This window comes from Cydia strobilella, chromosome 21 (assembly GCF_947568885.1).
Source record: "Cydia strobilella chromosome 21, ilCydStro3.1, whole genome shotgun sequence".
NCBI classification, from domain to species: Eukaryota; Metazoa; Arthropoda; class Insecta; order Lepidoptera; family Tortricidae; genus Cydia; species Cydia strobilella.
This window is the reverse complement of record NC_086061.1, coordinates 4,964,212-4,989,025: the sequence shown is the minus strand read 5'-3', so window position 1 is coordinate 4,989,025 and position 24,814 is coordinate 4,964,212. Positions and strand designations below refer to the sequence as shown.

Sequence of the window (24,814 nt, the reverse complement as noted above, 5' to 3'; positions counted from 1 at the left end):
GTGCACGTAGGTATATTGTTTCTCCGTGAAGTATTTTTTCACGAAAATTATACAATATTAAATAATAATATGTTGGTTTGCCATTTCTCAAATAAAGTTGTAGGATATCATACTTCACTTCAACTATAAATGTTCTTTAAAATTCGAAACAGCCAAATTTCCTTACAGTTGGTTTTTTGTGTATTTAATATTTTTATAAAAAAACAGTATTGTAAAAAATTGCAAAATTTCAAAAGAAATGCGCATTTAATTATTATTAAAAACATTTGTACGGAAATTGCTCTGTAAGAACTCTAGAGTTAGATCAAGAAAAGTCTGCAGCGATTTTGATAGCACACGCAGTGCAAGTTTTATTTATACGTCATAATTTCATAGAAGTTTGACGTTTAAAATAACACTTGCACTGCATATGCTATCAATATCACTGCAGACTTTTCTAGGTCTAACTCTAACAGCCTCAGTTATTATCTTACTCGTTCTGCTTTGTCCGTTAATTTTTTGTGACTTTTTTTCTTACACAATCAAAAATAGCCAGTATTTTGAAATTGATACCAGTAGTTAAAATATTGGAACTAAAGAAGTTCAAATGCATAACCGACGGCATGTTATGTATCCATTACTGGTACACGATCATTGTATGTTATTACGTCATCTACAATATGTGTCCATTACTGGTACACAATCATTCATTCGTTCTAAAGATTATTGGGTCAACCAATGGTATTATAATACAATGTTTTTATGTAACTATTACCTATATGGTATATTACTATGTTCAACCAGAAAACGTATGGTCAAGTGTATCACTTTGTTTAACCCATTGAATCCTACCGAATCGTTATGGGGTTAGCTGAACTACAAAATTAAATACATCAAGGTCGTTTTTTGGCTGGGGGTTCCAAGGGTTAAACAACTTTTGAAGTAACCATAATATATGTCAACATTGTCAACACACAGGCGTCTTTATTTCCATAGCGCTAATATATCATTTTCCCAAAAAATATATTGTCAATGGAGCTATAAGTCTGTACGCACTTTAAGTACCATTGACTTTCAGAGGGTTAAGTATTAGTTGGTATTAGTCAATGAAAAGTAATGTAACTACATATTAAAATACTGTAAAAAATAATTACATCATTAAGTACTCGTACTTAAGTATTCTTCGGCGTATAATTTACAATCGTCATTTACCTTATAATAAAATATAAAACTAGCAAATTGCAAGTTTATCATAAAAAGAGCATTTCATTAGGAATCCTCTAAATGAGATTACATTTGTAAAGAAAATTAGGATCCATCTAAGTACAAATATTAATTTGAACTAAAATTAATACTTACTAGTAATTTATAATAACTTTAAATTAAAATTATCATATAATATATGCTGGCAGGCACTTTAATGTATTAACAAAACAAACTACAAAACTGTTGCTAAATTTTGTCGATTAAAACAACATTTTAGTTTTTTTGTGCATTTTGTAAGTTTTTTTGTAAATTCATAACTTATATCACAATAATAAAGCAAATTCAAGCTTTATTTTAATCACAACTTTATTTTATTTTATTTGGGTGTATTAACGTACTTATTTGACAAGCTAGTGTACAATAAGCAGTCAGCAATAATAGGGGTTGAAACAACGCGCCAAAATTATCGGCCACCCTGGAATATTGTTCCAAATAGACATATATTATTATTATTTTTTTATGAAATAGGAGGCAAACGAGCAGACGGATCACCTGATGGTAAGCGATTACCGCCGCCCATGGATACCCGCAACACCAGAGGGGTTGTAAGTGCGTTGCCGGACTTTAAGATGGGTATATTTCTACAGTTCGCGTCCAAAAGTATCTTTCGTCTAATTGTTCTACATGTGTAGACATCTCTTTTTATAAGTTATTTAGTATTAGTCTGATGCTGATACTTTTGATGCTGACTATACCTAAATAATGGCAATTTTATGAATAAAATGAAATAATTTAAATCGTTGACCAACTAAGAAGTTGATAGTAGATTCGTACATTTAAAATCAAAACGAGAAAACGATTTAAAATTCGATACATCACGTAAAAGTGATTTACGTTCAGTTTAATATAAGTTGCATTTTTAGTTTACTTCATCTTGAAATTAGATAAAAAACAGGGTTGTGGAACAAACTTGGAATTAAGATTGTAGGTGTCCATTATTGGGACAGTGTCCAGCACTGGGGCATTAACGTTACATGACTATACTATTCCATACCAATACTAACAACATACAATTTAATGATTATACGTTTGTTTAAGGATTATCTCCGTTCTCCGTTTATATCGGAAATGGATTCGTATTAGAAGTGGGCATTTACTTCCATGCAAATTGTTTTTTGATACAGTAGGTCCAAAAAAAGTCCAATTCCTACATATATAACCGGCCGTTTTCTTAGCTATATTGCATTGCTTTTGTTTTAGTCATAGACAAAGACACGTAAAAGTAAAGTAAATATTGTATACATTCCCAAATTTATCAGCCGTACAGTGCAATATGTTTTGTGGTAAATGGGGTATCTTTATCAAAGTAGAGCGCAACAACATAGTTACCGCATAATATACCCTATATACTATCTAAGGTAACGGCACCAATATTGGACACTAAGTTTATAAGCACCAGTGATGGACACTTCATTTTTAATTAATCTATCATAGGGTCATAATATTACAAATAATAGCCAAATAAACGCACAGTTCCATCATTGGGCCCTCGTCTTTTACTGGTGCCGTAAACCCACCCCGGGTTTAAAATGCAGGAGTGACTTTGAAATTGCAGGGTTTAAGCCTTTAATAATAAAAAAACGCAGCATTTTTGGGTGCAGGTAAAAATTAAGTCACTAATAATTTTACTATGTAGTTAAATGATTTTTTTTTAGTAAAAACAGATTATTGCATTGTAAAACTATTAAAGTAACCCCATTTTTTCCTTAAGTATCATTTTACCGGCGACATTATTCATCAGCTATCAAATTTACAGTTACAATATTTTACATTTCACGCGTCTCAGTATACTTTTGTCTATTTTTTTTATCACTTCAGTCAATATCGTGTAATTGTTATTTTAAAATAATATAACCTATTTGACCTTCTTGTCCAGCGTGGCCTTACACACGTAGCCCTTCAAGGCGAGCACGCCCCGACACTTGATATGCACCTGGTAGCGCGCGCACCAGTCCAGGTTGTCGCAGCCCACGCCGGCTTCTGACAGCGTCTTCACGGCAGCTAGCGAGAGGAGATCTGGAATACATATGACAATAGTTATGAAATAGGGAATATTACGCGAAACTCTGCGTAGGTGGCGCCAGTACCACAATTCGAGGGTCTATCGCGAAACAAGAAAATCGAAATTTCGTTATCTAACATCTGTCACTCTTGCATATTCGAGCGATAAAGAGGCAGATAGTAAAATTTCGGATTCGCGTTTCCCGGTAGGTCCTCTGTAAACAAACCGCCTTGATGCATCAATGTCATATTTTATCTCTGAAAACTTGTCAAAAACCTGTTAGAGGATCAGTTACTCTATGGTTTACTAGTGGCTAGTGCTGCACTCTGGTGGCAGAACCTTGCAGTAATATCACCTCTAGAGGTGGAAGTTCATATGCTCAATGACGTATGATTGACTTAACCTCCTAAGGCCCAAGGTCTTACCTATAATACCTCTTCAGTTCGATGAAATATAAACCCTATTCAATTGCAACAGTCGCTTTTGCTTTGTTTAATTTTCCAACAACGCAAAATCAACTCTTATTTCCTACACTGTGGGTTCAAATTTCAGTGGCAAATTTTAGATATTTCATTTGTATGGCAGGGCCTTAGGATATCCCTGTATAGAGCAACTTTAGATATTATACGGCAAATACCCCCAACCCACCCTACAACATAGGCTCCGGTAACTGCTTACCATCAGGCGGGCCGTATGCTTGATTGCCACAGACGTGGTATAAAAAAAAATACATCGTCAGGTTTATTTGGTCTATAGTTGCTATCACTTTCTCCCAGGATATAAACATAGGTTGGACAAGGAGCCAATAATGAACATTCATATCGTAAAAACTAATGGCGTTATTCATAAACGCGTTACTAGCCTGAATTAGCTGTAAATCGTTTGTCTTTATCTATCATTTTGACTTATGTATTTATTTATTTATCGTATGGCAATCAATCTCCTCTTCAACTCGCCTCTTCAACCAATGTGTCCTGCCCACCATGACATACGGTGCCGAGACATGGACGCTCACTAAGGAGGCTGTGCATTAAATCCGCGTAGCACAGAGAGCCATGGAGCGCGCCATGCTCGGTATCAAGCTTTAAGATCGAGTAAGGAATGTCGAGATCCGTCGACGCACCAAGGTGCAAGACGTTGGTTTCGCCATTACCAAACTAAAATGGAGTTGGGCGGGACATGTTGCTAGGCAGTGATGGCAGGTGGACTAAAATGTTAACGGAATGGTGGCCGCTTTCGAATGAAAGAAGCCCCTGGCGTCCATCGGCTCGTTGGGTGGACGACATCCGGAAGGTTGCGGGTCACTTCTGGATGAGGTTAGCTCAGGACCGGGACAAGTGGCGTACTGGAAGAGAGGCCTATGCTCAGCAGTGGGCGATAAAGGGCTGATATGATGATGATGATGAATCAATACACACACTTCTTAATTAAACTTAACATCAAAATTTACAATTCCGCAGATACAAACTCGCGCTTTCTGTCAGATTTTTAAAATCCTGAACTGGGCCATTATATCTGGTAACAGGGCACTGAAATACCATATGATGTATGGTCTGTTCCTCCACACTCGCACGCCGCCGACTCGCTCCACCCCCACTTGTGCCAGAGGTACGCACAGTTGCCGATACCAGCCCTTAGACGGTTTAATCCACCATATTTGTCGGCTTTCGTTGAATCCTTTGGGCCGTTCCTGTGTGATAAACTCAAAGATGGTGTTGTCTACATGCTGCTGCTGGGATTCCCATTCTTTTTCCCACGGTTGTTTATCATTCCATGCCAGGCTTTGGCTGGTGGATTTCGCGACTTAAGTCGGCTAATTTTGAGGCTGTCCAGGTCTTGATGGATAGACAGCAATAAGTTTCCAGACATTTTGGTGATCTCCCGTGATAGGCATTTTTGTCTGCGAATTCCTGGTGGCGTTATGCTGCTTAGAGCCGGTAACCAGCAAGTAGGCGTAGGCATGATGCAGCCCGAGATGATCCTCATCGTATGGTTGAGCTCGACGTCAACTCTGGCCACGTGTGCATTGTTCATCCATACAGGTGCACAGTATTCTGCCGTCGAATAGACGAGGGCCATAGCAGTGGTTTTTAGGCAGGCAGCGCTGGCGCCCCATGACGTTCCTGTGAGCTTCTGGATGATGTTGTTCCTGGTCTTCAGCTTTCCAGACAACTTATCAAGGTGGTGCTTATATGTTAGGTTCCTATCAAGGGTTACGCCGAGGTATTTTTGGCAGAAGTTATGACGTAGGACTGTACCTCTGAACTTAACTTCCAGTTGCTTTTTCGCTAGCCTATTTGACAGATGAAACAACAGACTTCTGTCTTGCTGGAATTCGGGCACAGGCGCCAGCGCTGGAAGTATTCGTCCATCACCTCTAGGTCTCTTTGCAAGATGACTTCTGCTGTTTCTAGACGCTTTGTCTGAGTTACTAGGGCCAGGTCGTCAGCGTAGCCAAACTTTCGCGAGGTCGTGGCAGGCACTTATGTATTTATAAAAAACGGATAGAACATAATTTAACTAAATCAGGCCCGTAAAGTTTTATGAATAAGGGGGTAAAAATGTATCTATGCATTAATTGTTCAACGATCAATTAATAACCGTAGAATTTAAGATAAATGTCCATAATTGGTGTCCTTAGTGTCCAATACTAATTACTACTTATTTTTCATTTCTCATGCTCTGAAAGAGGGTCATTGTTGTTCTAAAAGGTGTGCAGAAAATGATACGTGTCTGCACTAAAGCATTTTACGTTAGAAGTACGATTTTTTTTTACTATAAGCAATTTTAATTTGAGTTTAAATGGATTTGTTATACAATTCCCATTCTGATATTTGACTCTCCATTCCATTAGTAACGATACCTTTGCCTGAATTGTTAGTTGAAAGTACCCTCAAGAAATACTATAAAAATATATACTTAGTCATGTTTTAAAAAAAACACATGTATTTTACTTTCCTCATATTCGAAATGAAAAGTGTCCTTTCCTCATATTCGAAATGAGTGAGTGAGTGAGAGAACTCGGGTGAAAGGGCATCATTTCTGCCTCGGACTATCACTGCGTTCGAGCGCTAAAATGCCCCGACGATGCAACGTGTCCCGTCCCGCACTATGCTGTCCCGCACACTCCGCTGTCTCCACAGAAAACCAGCGCCGTTGACCACGCTAGTCGTGCCAGCTGCATTGCTGAGTGGAGACCATTTCGGCTTCACATCTCTATTTCTACTGTTTTGTTTATCTTTGTCTTGTATTTGCTATATATGTGTTGTATTGATGTGTTGTCTGAATAAATGATTTCTATTCTATTCAATTCTATTCAAAGCATATAATTTTTTTTTTTTATTACTTCACTGTAAAAAAATATTATTTACTTAGTCTTATTCTATTCTATTCTAAAAATACCTCGGCAGTGATGAGTGCCTTTCATCACTTGATTAACAATCTACTTTTACAAACCTGGGGGGTCAGCATGTGTCAGCAACTGCACGTCATTGTTGCGACAGAAGGCGTGCAGACAAGGCGGCACCACGCAGCAGGAGGCGAGGTTTATTTGTGCGATGGTCGGCTTCACCTTGGCCCACGCGTGCAGCTTGTACAGGCAGCCGCCGCCCACGTCGGCTACGCCGAGCAGGTTCACTCGCCCTACAGATTGTACCATTTTGTTATAACAAGATGATTTAGAAGTGAGAGAAGCCTACGAGAAGCCCTTCTTCACACTTACGGCATTTTGACTTTAGAAAGGTATTAAAAGGTTAAGGTAAGGTAAGGTAAGGTTCTTGTTAATATTCTCCAGATAAGGAAGGGCGGTACCTCCTGGCACAACCTATATTTAAAGCTTAAAAGGAGGTCCCAACCACTAACTTTAAGATGATGACTGTTAAAATTAAATAAACACTGTTTTTTTTTTTTTTTAAGTACCTTCGCTAGTCGAATCGAACTTGGATTCGGTGTTCGGGAATATATGTAAGTGTAGAAATATGGGTACATAAATCATCTCAAAAATATGTCCCATGTCAGCGAATTAGGAACTGGGACATATTTTTGGATAAGTTGTCTACACCCATATTTTTACACCTTACTTCGAGAATACGTGATTTCGAGAATTAAAAAAAGAAATATAAAACAAAAAAACAGACTGTGAGACAGTAGCACAGAATAAGTTATAGTACTACCGTACAGAAAGGAAACTTCCTACAAAACCGAAGTTTGACAGCGTTTCAGGGTCGAATCATGCTATCCCTTTCTAATATATCTAATATATATGTCTTTTTCGGACATTAAGAATCATAACCATTCCAGGTCTTTATATATTAGAAGTGGCAAAAGTTGTTCGTAGGAATCTCGGAGGAATTCAGAATGCGTGGTCCAAACTATCGTCATGGATATAATATTCTACCAGTCACAGACTGAAAAAATCGGAGCAATGTGTGTGGTATATAGGTCCCAAAATTTACAACCGATCGCCCAATGACTTAAAACTAGTTGAAATGTCCGACACCATATTTATAACCAAGCTCAAGGAGTACTTAACAGAGAAAGCTTTTTACTCGGTAGATGAATTTATAAATCGAATAGACTAACATAAAATTCTAAATGCCTGTGACATACTGTTATATTTTATAATTTAATGATGTCTAATAAATTCCGGTTCCGGTTCCGGTGTTAAAGAAGTAAGACGCTTGTCAAACGCTCCCGTGAAATAGTGAGAAATCAGTGCATAAACAAGAAAAATCAGTCCGAAAGTGTTGATAAGAACGTTAATTAATCGTGTGTGAACTAGATAAACAATAAATAACAACACAGAACGCGATATCTTTAGTGAAATCAGTCGGCAAAAAAAATACAAAAAGATTTGAGGTTATCTGTCACCGAAACATCCATTCCGCATATCCGCTACAATACTGCCAACCTAAACGTCGAAGGCACGTTCAGAAATCTGTCAAAAATTACGTGTCTCACGTCTCACCACAAAATGGCTGCCGAGCTGTCACCTGAGATGTCACTTTTGTTGACAAAACTCGATGAGAAACTAAAATTACAAACAGCTGAATTGACAGAAAACATAACGGCAATTGCTCTACAACGTGTCGATGAAAAACTAAAACCTATTCTTGAAGAGAACGCAAAACTTAACCTAGAAATTAACACACTTAGAAACAGAGTAAACAAATTGGAAAAATTAACAAAGAAGCATAATTTCTTACTACATGGTATTATGGAGAAGGAGAAAGACCCCTCCGAACTCGTGGAACTAGTGCTAAACATTCTAAACCAACAAAGTGAAAGTGCCAAAACTGATAACTGGGACAAATGGGAAATTAGTAGTGTCCAAAGACTAGGAAGAAAATCCGAAGAAAGAAGCCGACCCATCCTAGTTAGCGTAACATTGGAATGGCGTAAACTGATGGTGCTTAAAAACAATAAAAAGCTCCCAGCCAAAACTTACGCTACTGATGATTACCCTAAGGACGTGCTGGAAAAAAGGAGGGAGCTTAAAATCAAAGCAAAAGAAGAAATAAGCAAAGGAAAAATTGCATATTTGCGCTATGACAAACTAATTGTACGGGACAATCCAAATCCAAATGAAAAACGGAGGAGATCTCCAACTAACTCACCCTCCACTGTGCCAAGCACAGACAAAGGCTCTACAAGAAACCCTAATAAAGTAATAAAAACAAATGCATTTTCACAATGGAGATCTAACAATGACTTGGAAGACGACAAAATCCTATAGCAACCAAAGAACCAATACCACCGGAACGACCCAACAACAAATACTGCATTAACACCCAAATTAAGATCAAAAAACCTAAGCACCCCAACCCGGCTTGTCACCGTGGGGGAAGACGACTATTACCCTCCATCCAACAAAAAATCAACAAAAATTAATTCTAAACACCAAAAGAACACCATCAACACTAACCGCATCAAATCACAAGAGAAAACAATATCAAAAAAGGATAACTATCTTAAAGTGTGCACTTATAATGTAAGGTCATTATCAACAAAACAAAGAATGTTAGACCTAAACCAAGCATTAGAAAAAATCAAATGGGACATCATAGGACTCGCAGAAACGAGAAAACTGGGATGTGCTATTGAAGAACATACAGAATATATACTGTGCTATAAGGGTGAAACTAAGGGCCTCTATGGAGTGGGTTTCATCATTCAAAAATCATTAAAGAACAATATTTTAAGCTTTAAGGGAATATCAGAAAGAGTCGCATTACTACGAATGAAATTTGAAGATGGACCCCTCTCAATAATACAAGTTTACTCCCCTACTGAGAGCTCAAGTGAAGAAGACATCACAAAATTTTACAAGGACTTATCGGAAGCACAAAGCTCAGCTGATAAAAACATAATAATCATCGGGGACTTCAATGCTAAAATTGGACATTCCAAACCAGAAGAAAACACCATAATGGGAAAACATGGATATGGGGAAAGAAATGCCAGGGGCGAACGCCTAATACAGTATGCATATGAGAACAACCTATCTATAATGAATACATACTTTAAAAAGAAAGCATCTCGAAGATGGACATGGGTCTCACCTGATAACAACACAAAAAACGAAATCGACTTTATTCTCAGCCCTAAACCAAATACTATAAAAAACATAGAGGTGTTGAACAATGTAAGCTTTCCCTCGGATCATAGACTAGTAAGATGTACTCTTAATACAGAAAAACCTAAAGTCAGTCGAAGAGTGTTTAATACAGTCCCCAACAAGCTGAAGAGTGTAATAGAACGAAGTAACTATATTAAAAATCTAGAAAAATATGTAACAACATCAGAAAATTCACTGATCGAGTCCGAAGATGTCCAATCCCTAAGTAATAAATTGGAAATAATAATAGCAAAAAGTCTACAATCTACTAAAAAACCTAGCACTACCCAACACAGAGTTCTTACCAATCAAACACTTAGTCTAATTTCTAGACGACATGAACTATTGACCATGAAGCCAAGAACCAGAGAAATTAAAGAAGAATTAAAGGTGATATTCAAACAAACAAATAAGGCAATCCGAAAAGACTATGATAGCCATAGACAATCAGTAATAGAAAGGAACATGTCAAAGTTCAGAAGCTCAAAGAGAGCTTTTAAAGAACTTGCTACTTGCAAAAATTGGATACAATCTTTGAATGATGAAAAGGGAGAAACTAGGGATAGAGATGATATAGTGAAACATGCCACAACTTTCTATGCTGGACTTTACAAAAAACCATTACAGGAGGAAGAAATTAACTATAACTGTAATAAAGAAAATACTTCAGAAACAATCCCAGAGCAAATAACTATAAATGAGATCCTAAAACATATAAAAAAATTAAAACCTGAGAAAAGCCCAGGAGCAGACAGCATCTCGAATGAAGCCCTAAAAATAGGTGCTCCAATTTTAATAACATATCTAGTAAAACTGTTCAACCTAGTTTTGAAAAACAAGGAAGTACCAAACCAGTGGTGTGAATCCAACATAACACTACTCTACAAGAAAGGGAACCCGCTTGACATTAGCAACTACAGACCTATAAGCCTACTATCAACAATATATAAACTCTTCTCATCAATAATTCTGAGTAGAATAGCTCCAAACATCGACAGAAATCAACCGGTTGAACAGGCAGGATTCAGATCACACTATTCTACAACCGACCACATCCACACCATGGAACAGGTTATTGAAAAATATAAAGAATTTAATAGGCCACTATATATAGCTTTTGTGGACTACTCGAAAGCTTTCGATAGTATAACACAGTCATCTATATTGCTTGCCCTAAAAAACAATAATATCAACAACACATATATAGACATAATAAAGAATATTTATTCAAAAAGCACAAGCAGAGTTAAACTAGAAAGGCAAGGCGAACCATTCACAATTGGGAGAGGAGTGAGACAAGGCGACCCACTCTCTCCAAAACTATTTATAGCGGTTCTGGAGGATATTTTCAAGAAAATGGACTGGAATCGAAAAGGAATATGGATATCAAACAAAAAACTAACGCATTTAAGATTTGCTGATGACATAGCCATCTTTAGTGAATCAGCAAAAGACATGGAAAAAATGCTACAAGAACTGGACTTTGAAAGCAAAAAAATCGGCCTGCACATGAATGCATCTAAAACTAAAATCATGTCAAACTACAACAAGAAGACTATCAAAATAGAGGAAAAACCCATAGATTATGTGGAAGACTATGTATATCTGGGAAAATTAGTATCTTTCGCAACAACCAGTAATGAAAATGAAATTGATAGAAGAATAAACACAACCTGGAAGAAATACTGGGCACAAAAAGAAATTCTCAAAGGCAATTACAATCTTAACATGAAAAAGATCATAATGGACTCCTGCATTCTTCCTAGCTTGACATATGCATGCCAAACATGGGTTTACACGGAAAGAGCGAAGAACAAAATTCTATCTTGCCAGCATGCAATGGAAAGAAGTATTTTAAATTTAAGAAGAATACAAAAAACAAGAAATATAGACATCCGCAAGAGAACAAAGATAACAGATGCCCTGCAGTTTAGTCTGAAACAAAAGTGGAGGTGGGCAGGTCATGTAGCAAGATATCAGGATCAAAGGTGGACAAATCTTGTAACAAAATGGCCAGGCCCAGCTGGAAAGAGAAGAGCGGGAAGGCAAAGAAAAAGATGGGCAGATGACATTGTACAGGCTGCGGGAAAAAAATGGATGGATGTTGCCACCGACAAAGAGAGGTGGAGACAGATGGAGGAGGCTTATACCCTTGGGGACCACTAATGTGGGATAAAGCTAAATAATAATAATAATAAATTTAATTGAATAAGTCTAATGTAATCTTATTTCTACATGAATAATGACATATTTATAATTAAGCTTAGAATAAATTTAAAAGTGGAAAAATTACTGCCTTGGGTGAGACTTGAACTCACGGCCTCTGAGTTCAAGTCTCACCCAAGGCAGTAATTTTTCCACTTTTAAATTTATTCTAAGCTTAATAGCATCGATCGCAGACGTTTCTGCTTGTTAAAAATTAATATTTATAATTGTATGTAAAGTGTGCTAAACAGAAAATGTTAAATGACGTGTAACGCTTGTTATCAATAAACGATTGATTGATTGATTGATTGATAATATATAACACTATCCCTTTCGGCTATTTAGGGTTGTCAAAATTCAAGTCATTATCTTATCTGTGGTCATGCACGCAAAGGGACGTCAAGTTGTGCCAACCCTAATAATTGCTCGGAGCAATGCTGAGCCGAACGGAGCCGAGTTTGCCCGAAGCGAGGAGTTTCGCGCGCCTGACAGTAGTATGTGGATTGTTAATCTGGTCAAGATCGCAGGGAACCATCACGCTGTGTGATAGCATAGGTTACATCACTTACGTCCTCTATTGGCAACGGTAACAACCCACCACTCCCACCAGTTCAGTCAGTGTGAGAAGGGTCTTAGAACGCAGGAAACGTACCGTTTTTGACATAGTCTTCTAGCACGCCCCATAACACCTTGATCCCTGGAAGTATGGCTTCACACTTGCGAGCGTCGGCTTCGCTGTCTGCATCGGTCTCCGATGGGATTTTTGCTCCTGGAAAATGACAGTTTTAACAGCTTAAAAATAGAGTTCTAAATTAAACGAGAGTTTGGGAAACCACTTCGGCGAATTGATGTGGTTATTACATTGAAATAATGGCGTCGCCTTTAAATTAACTGCTTTACGCCAAAGACAAACAAACAGAATACATTTAAAAGTGGAATAATTACTGCCTAGGGTGAGACCTGGGTGGGTCTCAACCAGGGCAGTAATTTTTCCTTTTAAGTTTATTCTAAGCTTAATAGCATCGTTCGCAGACGTTTCTGCTTGTTATAAATTAATTTACAAACAAACGGTTTGATGTATGAATTATATAATAATGACTAAGTGCCAGCTGCACCATCCGCACGTGACAGACTGATCAACGTCACCCGGCGCGCCGCGGCGGTTTACTATGAAACTTTCCATACAATAAAATTTAGCGAACTCTTTAACGATGACAAACAGTTTGTTGCAACCGACCCTTAGGGTTGTATAAGAAGTATACATTTTAATAAAAGTCGTGCCTCCGAGTTTCATGACTGAACTAGATGGTACGGCGCCAGGTTTTGACGTCAAGTTTAGACCTAACACATATTGCGCTGTACCGTGACATCTACTTTACCTGCTAATTCGGGGCAGGAATTTTTCTTACACTTTATACCTCTTCTAATATTAATCATTCTTTGTTCACATAAGGTATAACCTCACAGGGCGACCCTGCCATAATTATCAACATTATTACTAAGCGAAATAAGCGACGCCTTGTTGGAATATGCTGTCATGCGCTCGGTCTGATCTTTAGGAGGTGTGCCCGGGTTATAACCCGACAACATATATGTTAGTATCACGTTATATATACCTTACAGGGTGACCCTGCCATACTTACCAACGTTATTGCTCAGCGATATAGGCGACGCCTTGTTGGAGTATGCTGTCATGGGCTCAGTCTGATCTTTAGGAGGTGTGCCCGGGTTATAACCCGACAACATATATATTAGTATCACGTTATATATACCTTACAGGGCGACCCTGCCATACTTACTAATGTTATTGCTCAACGAAATAAGCGACGCCTTGTTGGAATATGCTGTCATGGGCTCGGGTCTGATCTTAAGAGGGTGTGCCCGGGTTATAACCCGACAACATATATGTTAGTATTACGTTATCTATACCTCACAGGGGGACCCTGCCATACTTACCAACGTTATTGCTCAGCGATATAGGCGACGCTTTGTTGGAATATGCTGTCATGGGCTCGGTCTGCTCTTTAGGAGGTGTGCCCGGGTTATAACCCAACAACATATATGTTAGTATCACGTTATATATACCTTACAGGAAGACCCTGCCATACTTACCAACGTTATTGCTCAGCGATATAGGCGACGCCTTGTTGGAATATGCTGTCATGGGCTCGGTCTGCTCTTTAGGAGGTGTGCCCGGGTTATAACCCGACAACATATATGTTAGTATCACGTTATATATACCTTACAGGAAGACCCTGCCATACTTACCAACGTTATTGCTCAGCGATATAGGCGACGCCTTGTTGGAATATGCTGTCATGGGCTCGGTCTGCTCTTTAGGAGGTGTGTCCGGGTTATATGCTAGTATCACGTTGTCTATCACTGTTATGTGTAGCGCCGTGAACACTGGAATATGAAAGTGTTGAGTTAGACAGAAATCTACATACACATGAAAGCATTTTTTAGCGCCCCTCGGCCGAGAAATGATAGACTATCGGTATCTTTCCAACAGTATACTTACTTATTAGAAAAAGATTAATAATTAATCTCATGCGCTGATAGAAGATACTGTCGCGGCGGTATACTGCTAGGTGTGCAGATATGTTACCCATGTACAAATACATATTTTGCATTGTTTTTGCATTTTGTAGCCAAGATGTTCTTTCTCGATATTCGACCGTTACATTTATTAACGTTTGTTTTTATAGACGCTACGCGTTGTAGTATTAAATTCCGGTAGGTAGTACCTCTTCGGGAGTCTGAAAATTTTAGCCCCACTTAACATAAAATCGTGGTACAATACAGTCACAACTATATAACTCAAATTAAAAACCGTAAGGGGAGCTTATAAACCAGAGGAGATTATTCTAAGCCTGAACCGGGGTCAAAATAATTGGAATTTCTTTGTGTCAGCAATGTATTAATTTATAAGGAGCATCGAGATAACTTCTACTGCAACGCTTATCACGGCATCTTGCTTACTATTGCTACAATATGAAGTGCTTCTATTAGTAATAGTTTAGCAGATTTTAGCAATTTTCTAAATTATCCGGGTTTCGAAGTTGCCCTAATGCACCTTATTATTTTCTCTCTCTTCATTCGTAATACCCCACACGAATACATCATAGCTTCACTATTATTATAAGATTTTAAGAGAAAGGAATAGAGCATAGTTTTATTTGAAAAGTAAATTGTCATATTTTATCAATTGATCCAAACGATAAGCTAACTGTTTACTACATTGATAACAGTTGAAGAGGAAAAAATAAGTTACATTATCTATAATACATGTGACTATAATAAATATCGCAGGAGTAAAATATCAAGATATAATTAATGAAATGTGTGCGTATAGGTGAAACACTTCAGTAGAGTAAATATGTAATGGTGTGTTCTTATGGGCTTTTCGTATATAAAATTTGTAAAAAGATGGGAAAATCATTATTACCTTAATTAAGAAGTTTTATTAATCCTGTCTACTTGTAATTTTAATATCGTTATATTCATGATAAGATTAGGCATACAATTAAATACTCGTAGGTATCATGAAATTGATTGACACGCTTTTTTTTTATTTTTTTATTTATTGATAATGGGAAACAAACAGCGAAAGATGACACATATAGATAATTGCACTTAAATACATACATAAGCCAAAACAGTTTCCACTACTGAAATGAGATAATTATGGTTGCTCAGACAAGACTTGTTTGTACAATTCAATTAAACTATTATTAAACTATTATTTATTAGGGTTCCGTACCCAAACGGTAAAAACGGGACCCTACTACTAAGACACTGCTGTCTGTCTGTCTGTCTCCCCACCTGTCCGACTGTCCGCCTGTCACCAGGCTGTATCTCATGAACCGTGATAGCTAGACAGTTGAAATTTTCACAGATGATGTATTTCTGTTGCCGCTATAACAACAAATATTAAAAACAGAATAAAATAAATATTTAAGTGTACGGAACCTTTAGTGCGCGAGTCCGACTCGCACTTGGCCGGTTTTTGTAAACTGTTCACACGCAAGAGGGGGTTCCCAAAAATATGAGTCAGTTTTATTGGTAACATACCCTACCGATGACATCGATTTATGAATCAGTGTGTATGTACACTATATACCTACATACCTACAGTATCGGCCAATAATATATCACCTTTGAGTGTTTTTGTATGAGCTTGTATAGAGTAAAGAATATAGGTTAGTTTGTAGATTGCATATTTTACTAGTCATTTTATACAAATATATATGATGAATATTGCAATGAAATACTGTGAATTACAATAGGATACTAAGCATATTACTATAAAACCTCCAGTAAAAAAATGAAGTTACGTACATAAAAAAAAACCTCTATGAAAAACCATTACATGAGACCAATTTTTCTCATCGCCCGTACAAAGGAATACTACTAGACTACCTTACAGTAATAACATATACTAATCTATGAGACTACCTAAAGCAGTGAGGTGGAAGTCACTCACAAATATAAAAAAAATGTTATACCGTCAAAACATGGAGGTGATATATTATTGGCCGGTACTGTACTTATATCATAAAACAATTATGTATGAGCGACTTTTAATCGAATTCAATTCATAAGATTGGGTAAGTAGATATGTCAGATAAAATGCATGCAAAGTCCTGTGCATATAACTAGGGGTGTCATATTTCTAAAACAAAGTAATAAACAGTACCTATGAGTGTATTTAGACTAAGAAAATTACGACACACGGACAATGTGTAGGTATCGAATTACCGATAAAATAATAAATTAATGTGAAGTCCCATTAAAAGGTAATTTTCAAAATAAATTCATAACCGAGACACGTATAAATATATTTTTGTATTTGATAATTATATTAGGAACTTTAATCAAAACAACTCTCGAAACTAGCGCGAGAGACGAGTGACAGCGGGAAGAATTGTATCACGACAGAATGTTCTCGTGCTGTCCCCGTTTTAAAATATTTACATTTTTAAATTATTCGTCTCTTCTTTAGCCAATAAAAACCCCAAACCTCTAAATGTAGGTTTATATTCAGGAAGAAAAAAATATTTACCAGCTCAGTCCTAAGTTATTAGACATCGAGATCTTATTCAAATAGTAATTTCTTGTACTTGAATAAACGGTTATGCATAATACGGTCAACAGTGACATTATCTTCAACCAGGTTTGATAGGTTTCCTCGAGGAGCTGGGCTGGCAGGACTAGCCCACCCCCATGTCACGCAAAATAGGCGCCAGTCGTCGAGTTGCGGAAAAACGCCCGAACTACAATACAATACAATCTTCAACCAGAAATCATTATCCATAACCGATTGATAACAAGAAATTACTGTTTCAATAGGCTTCTTATATAGGGATATTTTTGCACTTTTATCATCTCATGGCTGGTTTGGTTGCACAATTATATCATGTGTCATGGTGTCGCTTAGATACTTGTTAGAAAGTGTAAGTCACGCTGACAGACATAAAAGCGACCATGGCGTGAGTGGCGAGGCGTGCAGCGTGACGGGCAGCGTGGCGAACAGCCACAGTTGTCATTACAGCGTGCACTAAGGCCGCTCGCATACGTTTGCATATGTTTAATATGAACGCCGCACGCCCCACCCCGCTACACGCCCCGTTTCCATTCATAGTATGGTACACTTACTCGAGGGTCACGGAACGCACGCTTTCCGCTGACGCCGACCGCCATTCATTGATTAAAACGAATGTATGGCGGTCGGCGTAAGCGTCAAACGTGCAAGTGCGTTTCGTGGCCGAGGCGTGCCAGCTGCTTAGACGCGGACTGCCAATGTCCAGTCTTTATGGATATTCAGGGTTTTGTCTCGAACATGGCGTTTAGCAAAAATTTCTATCATAAGTAACTTACCATTCTCCAAACATTCACCAAGCGCTGCCGTACTATCCTCATTAATAAATATCTTCACACCAATCTTCAGATTCTTTCTTTCCTCTTCAGCCATCTTCATCTGCACATCGTCGTGCGGCCTGGTGATGTTGACTACGACTTCGGAGCTGGTGCCGGTGACTACGGAGGATTGGACCGCGTAGTCGGAGTCGTGAGAGGCGTCCGGGTCTTCTGTGCCGTTTTGGAGCTTGACGCCGTTTTGGGAGCCCCATTCTGAGAGGGTTAGCTTGATGCTTTCTGAGAGCTGAAAAGAGATTTAGAAATGTTGAATGTTTAAAGCTAGAATTTCGTAAAAGCGAGTGAATTTGCTTAAGGCGGTCTGCACATTAGAATGCAGATCCGCTGTGCGATCGGGACATAGCTTGTATTACGTGTATTGCGTTGTCTTTTTCACACACCGGAGCGGCGATATCCGCACGTACTGGAACCAAGGGGATCTTTTACCAAATTTCCTACATGGCGCGGACGCGTGCGACGGATTTTACCTACAATGGCATCCGCTTAATAGGTATAAATAAAGTAAGGTAGCACATCTAGATGAACATTAAAGGTACTGATCCGCCGGAAAAAAGCCGTTATATACAGGCAGGATGAGCCAAAATGGGTTAGTATGGAAAAATTGAAACTATGAGAGCTACGATGAGTTAATGAATACTGTATAATTTGATAAATTTAGACCCTCGGCCCGTGGTTTCAGTACTAGGAACCGCACCAGTGTAATAAAAACTGCGTAAGTGTGTATCTGGACGCGGCTTTAGACAAAACAGACATGTTCATTTTCATTTCTCATGCTCTGAAAGAGGGTCATTGTTGTTCTAAAAGGTGTGCAGAAAATGATACGTGTCTGCACTAGAGCATTTTACGTTCGAAGTACGATTTTTTTAATTTTTTTACGATACGCAATTGAAATTTGAGTTTAAATGGATTTGTTATACAATTTCCATTCTAATATTTGACTCTCCATTCCATAAATAACGATACTTTTGCCTGAATTGTTAATTGAAAGTACCCTCAAAAAAATACTATAAAAATGTATACTTGTCATGTTTTAAAAAAAACACATGCATTTTACTTTCCTCGTATTCGAAATGAAAAGTAGAGTGTTTAACTCGGGTGAAAGGCATCATTTCTGCCTCGGACTATTGGCGCTCTCACTGCGTTCGAGCACCAAAATACCTCGGCAGAAATGAGTGCCTTTCATCCCTTGGTTAACAATCTACTATTGTAATACAGCGCCAAACAAGCGCTGAAATGTTATGTTTTGTCAACAGTCATTGTCAACTCAGTGTGTTAACACAGTAGTTGATAGGTACTATAGGAAGTATGTGGTAACAGATTACGAACTGGCCAAGATTTCTAGTCTGTAATTTAATAAAGGCTGACTACGCTAACTTTGCACAAACTTGGTAGTAAATAGTAATGCATACATATTCCTGTAACTCCTATAAGCTTCGTACTGGACGTTGCTACGTCCAGGACCATAAAATGATGGCAAGTTAAACTATATCGTGAAATCGATACTTTTTTTTCAAGATTTTTTTAAATGTAAGTAATCACTGTGGTCATGTCTGTCCGTCTATGTTGGTGGGTGGCTATGTTTGTACTTACTTATTTCGTATTTTTCAATTTATTCCATTCACATAAGCTACAGTGAATCGATCTGAATATTTTTTAATTAAATAAATTAATAAATATTATAGGACATTCTTACACAGATTGACTAAGTCCCAAGGTAAGCCCAAGGAGGCTTGTGTTATGGGTACTCCGACAACGATATATATAATATATAAATACTTAAATACATAGAAAACACCCATGACTCAGGAACAAATATCTGTGCTCATCACACAAATAAATGCCCTTACCGGGATTCGAACCCAGGACCGGCTTCACAGGCAGAGCCACTACCCACTTGGCCAGACCGGTCGTTAATTACCAAGTACTATAGCATTGTGAAAGTTATAGCTCAATAAAAAAAACATGTTTTACAATCAATTAAATACCAAATAGTATAATAAATAATACTAAATGTACCTACTCACTCATTCACTACACAATTTACACATTTCGTCTGTTACCTACCTATCTTCTTCCACATTATTAGATAAGTAACAAAGTTTTAAACCTTATTACAAAGACATAAGGTCCACCAATGGTCAAAACCAAGGACATATTTAAACTATAAGTTTTATACTCTAAATCCTTGACATAGAGTTCAAATTTGGTTAATAATGTGCTTTTTCCGTAGTCGTAGGAATAACTAGGTAGATAATAAGCACTGTCATTATCGTCAGGCTCAGGCACGTATACTATGACTAAATGTAGACCTTATTGTGATTATTATAAGGCTTACGAAGGAATGGTTAATTGTCACAGCGCTGGTCTACAATGCATAGTAACAATTAATAGGAGGTAAATGTTTCTGAACACAGGCAATTATTCATTCGTTAGTACGTCTGTTCATTTTATATAAAGTAGTATTTTGCTATTAGCTGTTTTGTGCGTCATTGGCGCCCGCCTGGCGGCTATGGTGCCTATGGTACAGATACACATTAGATGTTTAGGATAGTTACTTAAATATAAATAACATATATTGTTGTGTGATAAGAACAAAAACTAATGTGCCATTCTCAATCAAAAGGGTACTTATTGTCGGTTGTCAAATCAACCTTATTGACAAGCGACAATGTGGTACCTTTTGGTTGAAAATGTCACAAATGCACAGGATTCGAACCCGGGACCCTCAGTTTCGTAGGCCACTACCGACTAGGCTTCATACAATACAGTCAGTAAAAAAGGTGTCGAAAATGTAGTTTACATTTTTTAATAAAAAAATATATATCTTTTTTGCTTTGACATAAGTTTGACTACGAATATGGCCGAGTAGAGAATGCCTTAAGCTTGCTTTAAGTTCTCCTTTTGCACATAAAGTTTTTCTTTTGTGAAATAAATTACAAATAAATAAAATATATTCTAAAAACGACCACTCCTAAATTTAATTACTCATTCTGTATAGAGTATTGAGTGTATTGAATGTACTGGGAAACACTTGGGGAATTCTGACCATACATTATCTACTTACAACCAAATAGAATAGATATTACAGAGGGTTATATTGTCATAGTAAATTTTGTAGTCACAGTAAATTTACTGCCATCTATCAAAAATAATGAAAATTAACAAACGGACATATAAAGTAGGGGTCTGAAAACGAGGGCCATCCGGTTCAAGAGTTAGAGTGAGGCAGGGACCGGTCAACCCTTTCCGCGATAAAACCCTTTCAATGGGCGACACTTAAACACGGCTTGCAGACCGTGTTACTTTGCATTGGTGCACGCACACCTGCAGTACGGAGTCGAGCTTTGGGCACGAGCCGCAGATTGAGAGTGTGCGTTTCAGTTGCAGAAGCGCGCCGTACGGGCTATAGTCCGATTCGTTTAAACCCAATAGGCGAAACTGCACTTCAAAGTGATCTGCGCTGTGCTCCGTCGGTTTGGGCAGGCCTTTACCATCAGTGAACATGTTAATTACTAAACACTTCTGTTTTTAATTTATATTTGTAGAAATTAAGTTTAAGATTATTAGCCCTTTTTTGTATTAAGTAATATGATGTCCCATTAAAAATTAATTGAGGAATGAAAGATTTAATAACTCTAAAATTAGAAGAATTACTTATATCAGTACTGCCATTCATTGAAACTGTGCCATTTTGTCACAGAAAAAATCTGCAATATTTATTGCTCTTAAAAAGTAAAAATAAACACACATGTCCAGAATTAATAACGTAAACAGACAACTATTTGAATTTTTGATTCAATTATCATGCCACCCAATATAATACTTTTTTCCTACTTTTATGATTGGTCTGAATGAATGACCACCGACACCACCGTACGGTTTTGTAATGAGCTATTTGACCGTCTTTCCTTTTTAGCATTAAATTAATCATTACACATTCATTGCATACTAATTCTGTATGTTCATCTTATATTTGAAGGATATTTTATAAGCCATTAGTTACTAAGTTTAAATTTTATTTGATAAATTAAGTATTGTAGGATATATTTCCTCCTACGGCATGGAACTCAAAATAATGCCAGCATTTCTTTAAATCACAAATTATGTGACATGTTGTCTATTTAAAACTTAAATACGTAGTATGGTAAGCAATTATCGATGTTAGTGGTTAACTTAGTGGATACTATTTAAAGTGATAAAGTAATGGTAACTTAAGGTAACTATAATCCTGACGATTAATACTAACCTCCTCTGTTACATTTTGCCCAGCCTTTTTCTTGATATCAATTAAGTTTAACACGTTACCAGTGTTTATTGTCACCTTCGAGGCACTTTTCAACATCTTGGCCGAATAGATTACACACTAATTATGAAAAACTCGCGGCCTTCCTACACCAAGGTTATCGGGCTTAAACACTAAGAAAAAAAAACTGAAATAAGTTCGGACGTTTTTTGTTTTAAATGCAAAGCGACCGAGCACTCTCAGCAACACCGGATAACTAAACGATGGCCTTGCCGAGTGAAACACACACAACTTTAAGTCGTGAAAGAAATAGGAATGACGTAGGTATAATATTGATAAGAAATTATGATGAAATTTTGTGATAGTGCTTATATTATCAAGAAGGAATTTACGTAGCAATGGTCAATAAAGACGCGTGCATTAGATGCGGGATTTTGTAACTGATAAGCATGGGTTTGGTGAAGGAATAAGGAATTTTTGCAGGAACAGTGTTGCCAACTCGGAATTTGAAAAGATGCCAGACTTATGTCTAAATTATGCCAGAAAGATGCCAAATAATTTTGACATGTGCTAAAAAAGATGCTAAAATATTATAGGTAACTAAAAACCGGTCAAGTGCGAGTCGGACTCGCGCACCGAGGGTTCCGTACTTTTGTGAAAATTTCAACTGTCTAGCTATCACGGTTCATGAGATACAGCCTGGTGACAGACAGACAGACGGACAGCGGAGTCTTAGTAATAGGGTCCCGTTTTTACCCTTTGGGTACGGAACCCTAAAAATGAGGGTCTTCCACATAAATCAAACAATGTCAGAGTCAGACCAAGCTAACTTCGCACCGACTTGGTTAGCTAATACCAAATTGCTGTGAAACGTTACGTTTATAGTGGCTCTCCATAGTTTGTAGCTGTCGATGCAGAGAAGGCCTAGCCTGATTCTCTTGATTTAATTGTGACAAGAATCGCATATATTGGAAACAATAAGAAATCAATTTAAAACAAGCCTTTGTTTGTGCTGTCAAATGTTATATGACTAATATAAAATAGGCTCAACAAAAATATACATACATAGTTACACTCTGGCTGGCACACCCACTTTGCAAGTAGAAAAGGCGCGATATTCAATTTTTTTTGGGGATCAACCTTAGGCGCAACATTTTTTTAATTTGCCTTTTTCTACTGACAAAGTGGGTGTGCATACATAGAATAAAAACAATCACCAGATAGAACAATCATTTTTCGCACAATCTGATTGACAATTTAATTGGTAACGTGGAAAAAAAGGTCGCGGTGCGGTGCGGTAGTCTGTTACGGCTTATCCTTTGACGGTTGTGCCCTGGATTGTCTATCACTGCCAAGTAGATTTCAAACTTGGCTTAGGGACATAAGCTTGTCACTTGATTCACTAAATTATGCTAAAAAAGATGCCAGATGCTAAATGGAAATTTTCGATGCCATAGAGTGTGAAATTATGCCAGATATGGCACCAATTATGCCAAGTTGGCAACACTGTGCAGGAATTTAAAAACTGTAGACTGGAATTTTGACGTTTGGTTTGGTTGGATTCAAAGAGCATATAATCACTACGGTTGGATTCATTCCATTCTGACTTAAGTGCTTTAAAACCTCAAATGCTTACTCACTTACCTCCTATTTCAAGGGTTTAAAGTCTTGGTTAGAGGAATAAATTCATACTACTATCTCCGCCACAAAATGAGTAAATTATAATTATACAAGTAGTTATAGACTGTTATAGACATGAAACCGAGCGACCAGAGGTAAGAGAAAGACAAGACATATTCGTGTTTTGACAGTTTCATGCATAATCCTTTTTCTCTTTCACTTATAAATTTCGGTAGTATTTCGCCATCACCTCCTTGCCTTGCTATGTAATGATGCCATAACCCGACCATCTAATTTGCATTGAATCTCCTTAAACAAGAAATATTTTATCGAAATGTATGAAATTCTATTTTCAAAATTTTTACAATTGACTAAACCGTATCCATAAAATCATGGAGACTGTATAAAGGAGCCAAATCTCTATGTATGAAAAGTGTCCATCAAAAAACAGTAATTAGGCGGCGCCACCATACACCGAAATACTACCAAAAACAACCTACGTAATTTGGTCGGGTTATTTGTTGCCTTATATGGTTCATGTTATACTCATGTCCCAGAGCCTAACTAGCGCCACCGGAGAGATTAGGAACTATTATTTAAAGCTTAACGCGGTCACTTTTGCAACAATTCTGCCATAAGAGATTGGCATCCTTTCTATACCATCCATAGCAATTTGACTTGACGTTCGAAGAACGCGCTAAGCGGGAAAAAAAAAACATTTTTTGGTTCGATGTACATTGCTGCTTTTCTTAGCGCAATACTGCATGAATACTTTTTTTTTTTTTTTTTTAATTTATTTCATGACCATGGATACAAGTCCTTCAGTCGCATTCATAAAAAAATACACAAAAACCCATAAAAATACACATAGCCATTACAAAATGAGATAAACTAGGACACAGAAGAATAACAAATTATCAATTAGAAAAACACTTATTTAACTTTA

At 37.4% G+C, this 24,814-nt stretch overlaps 1 protein-coding gene across 1 annotated transcript; it reads right to left on the bottom strand.

The window, feature by feature from the left end:
* Nucleotides 1-1,825: 1,825 nt before the first annotated feature.
* On the bottom strand, nt 1,826-22,723 carry LOC134750824 (glutamate--cysteine ligase regulatory subunit). The gene is made up of 6 exons (XM_063686055.1): nt 22,252-22,723; nt 17,949-18,231; nt 14,337-14,474; nt 12,721-12,837; nt 6,704-6,889; nt 1,826-3,261 (listed from the first exon to the last, which is right to left on the bottom strand). The coding sequence occupies exons 1-6, from the start codon at nt 22,345-22,347 to the stop codon at nt 3,101-3,103; spliced, it is 981 nt and encodes a 326-aa protein (XP_063542125.1). The 5' UTR covers nt 22,348-22,723; the 3' UTR covers nt 1,826-3,100.
* Between the last annotated feature and the right edge of the window lie 2,091 nt (nt 22,724-24,814).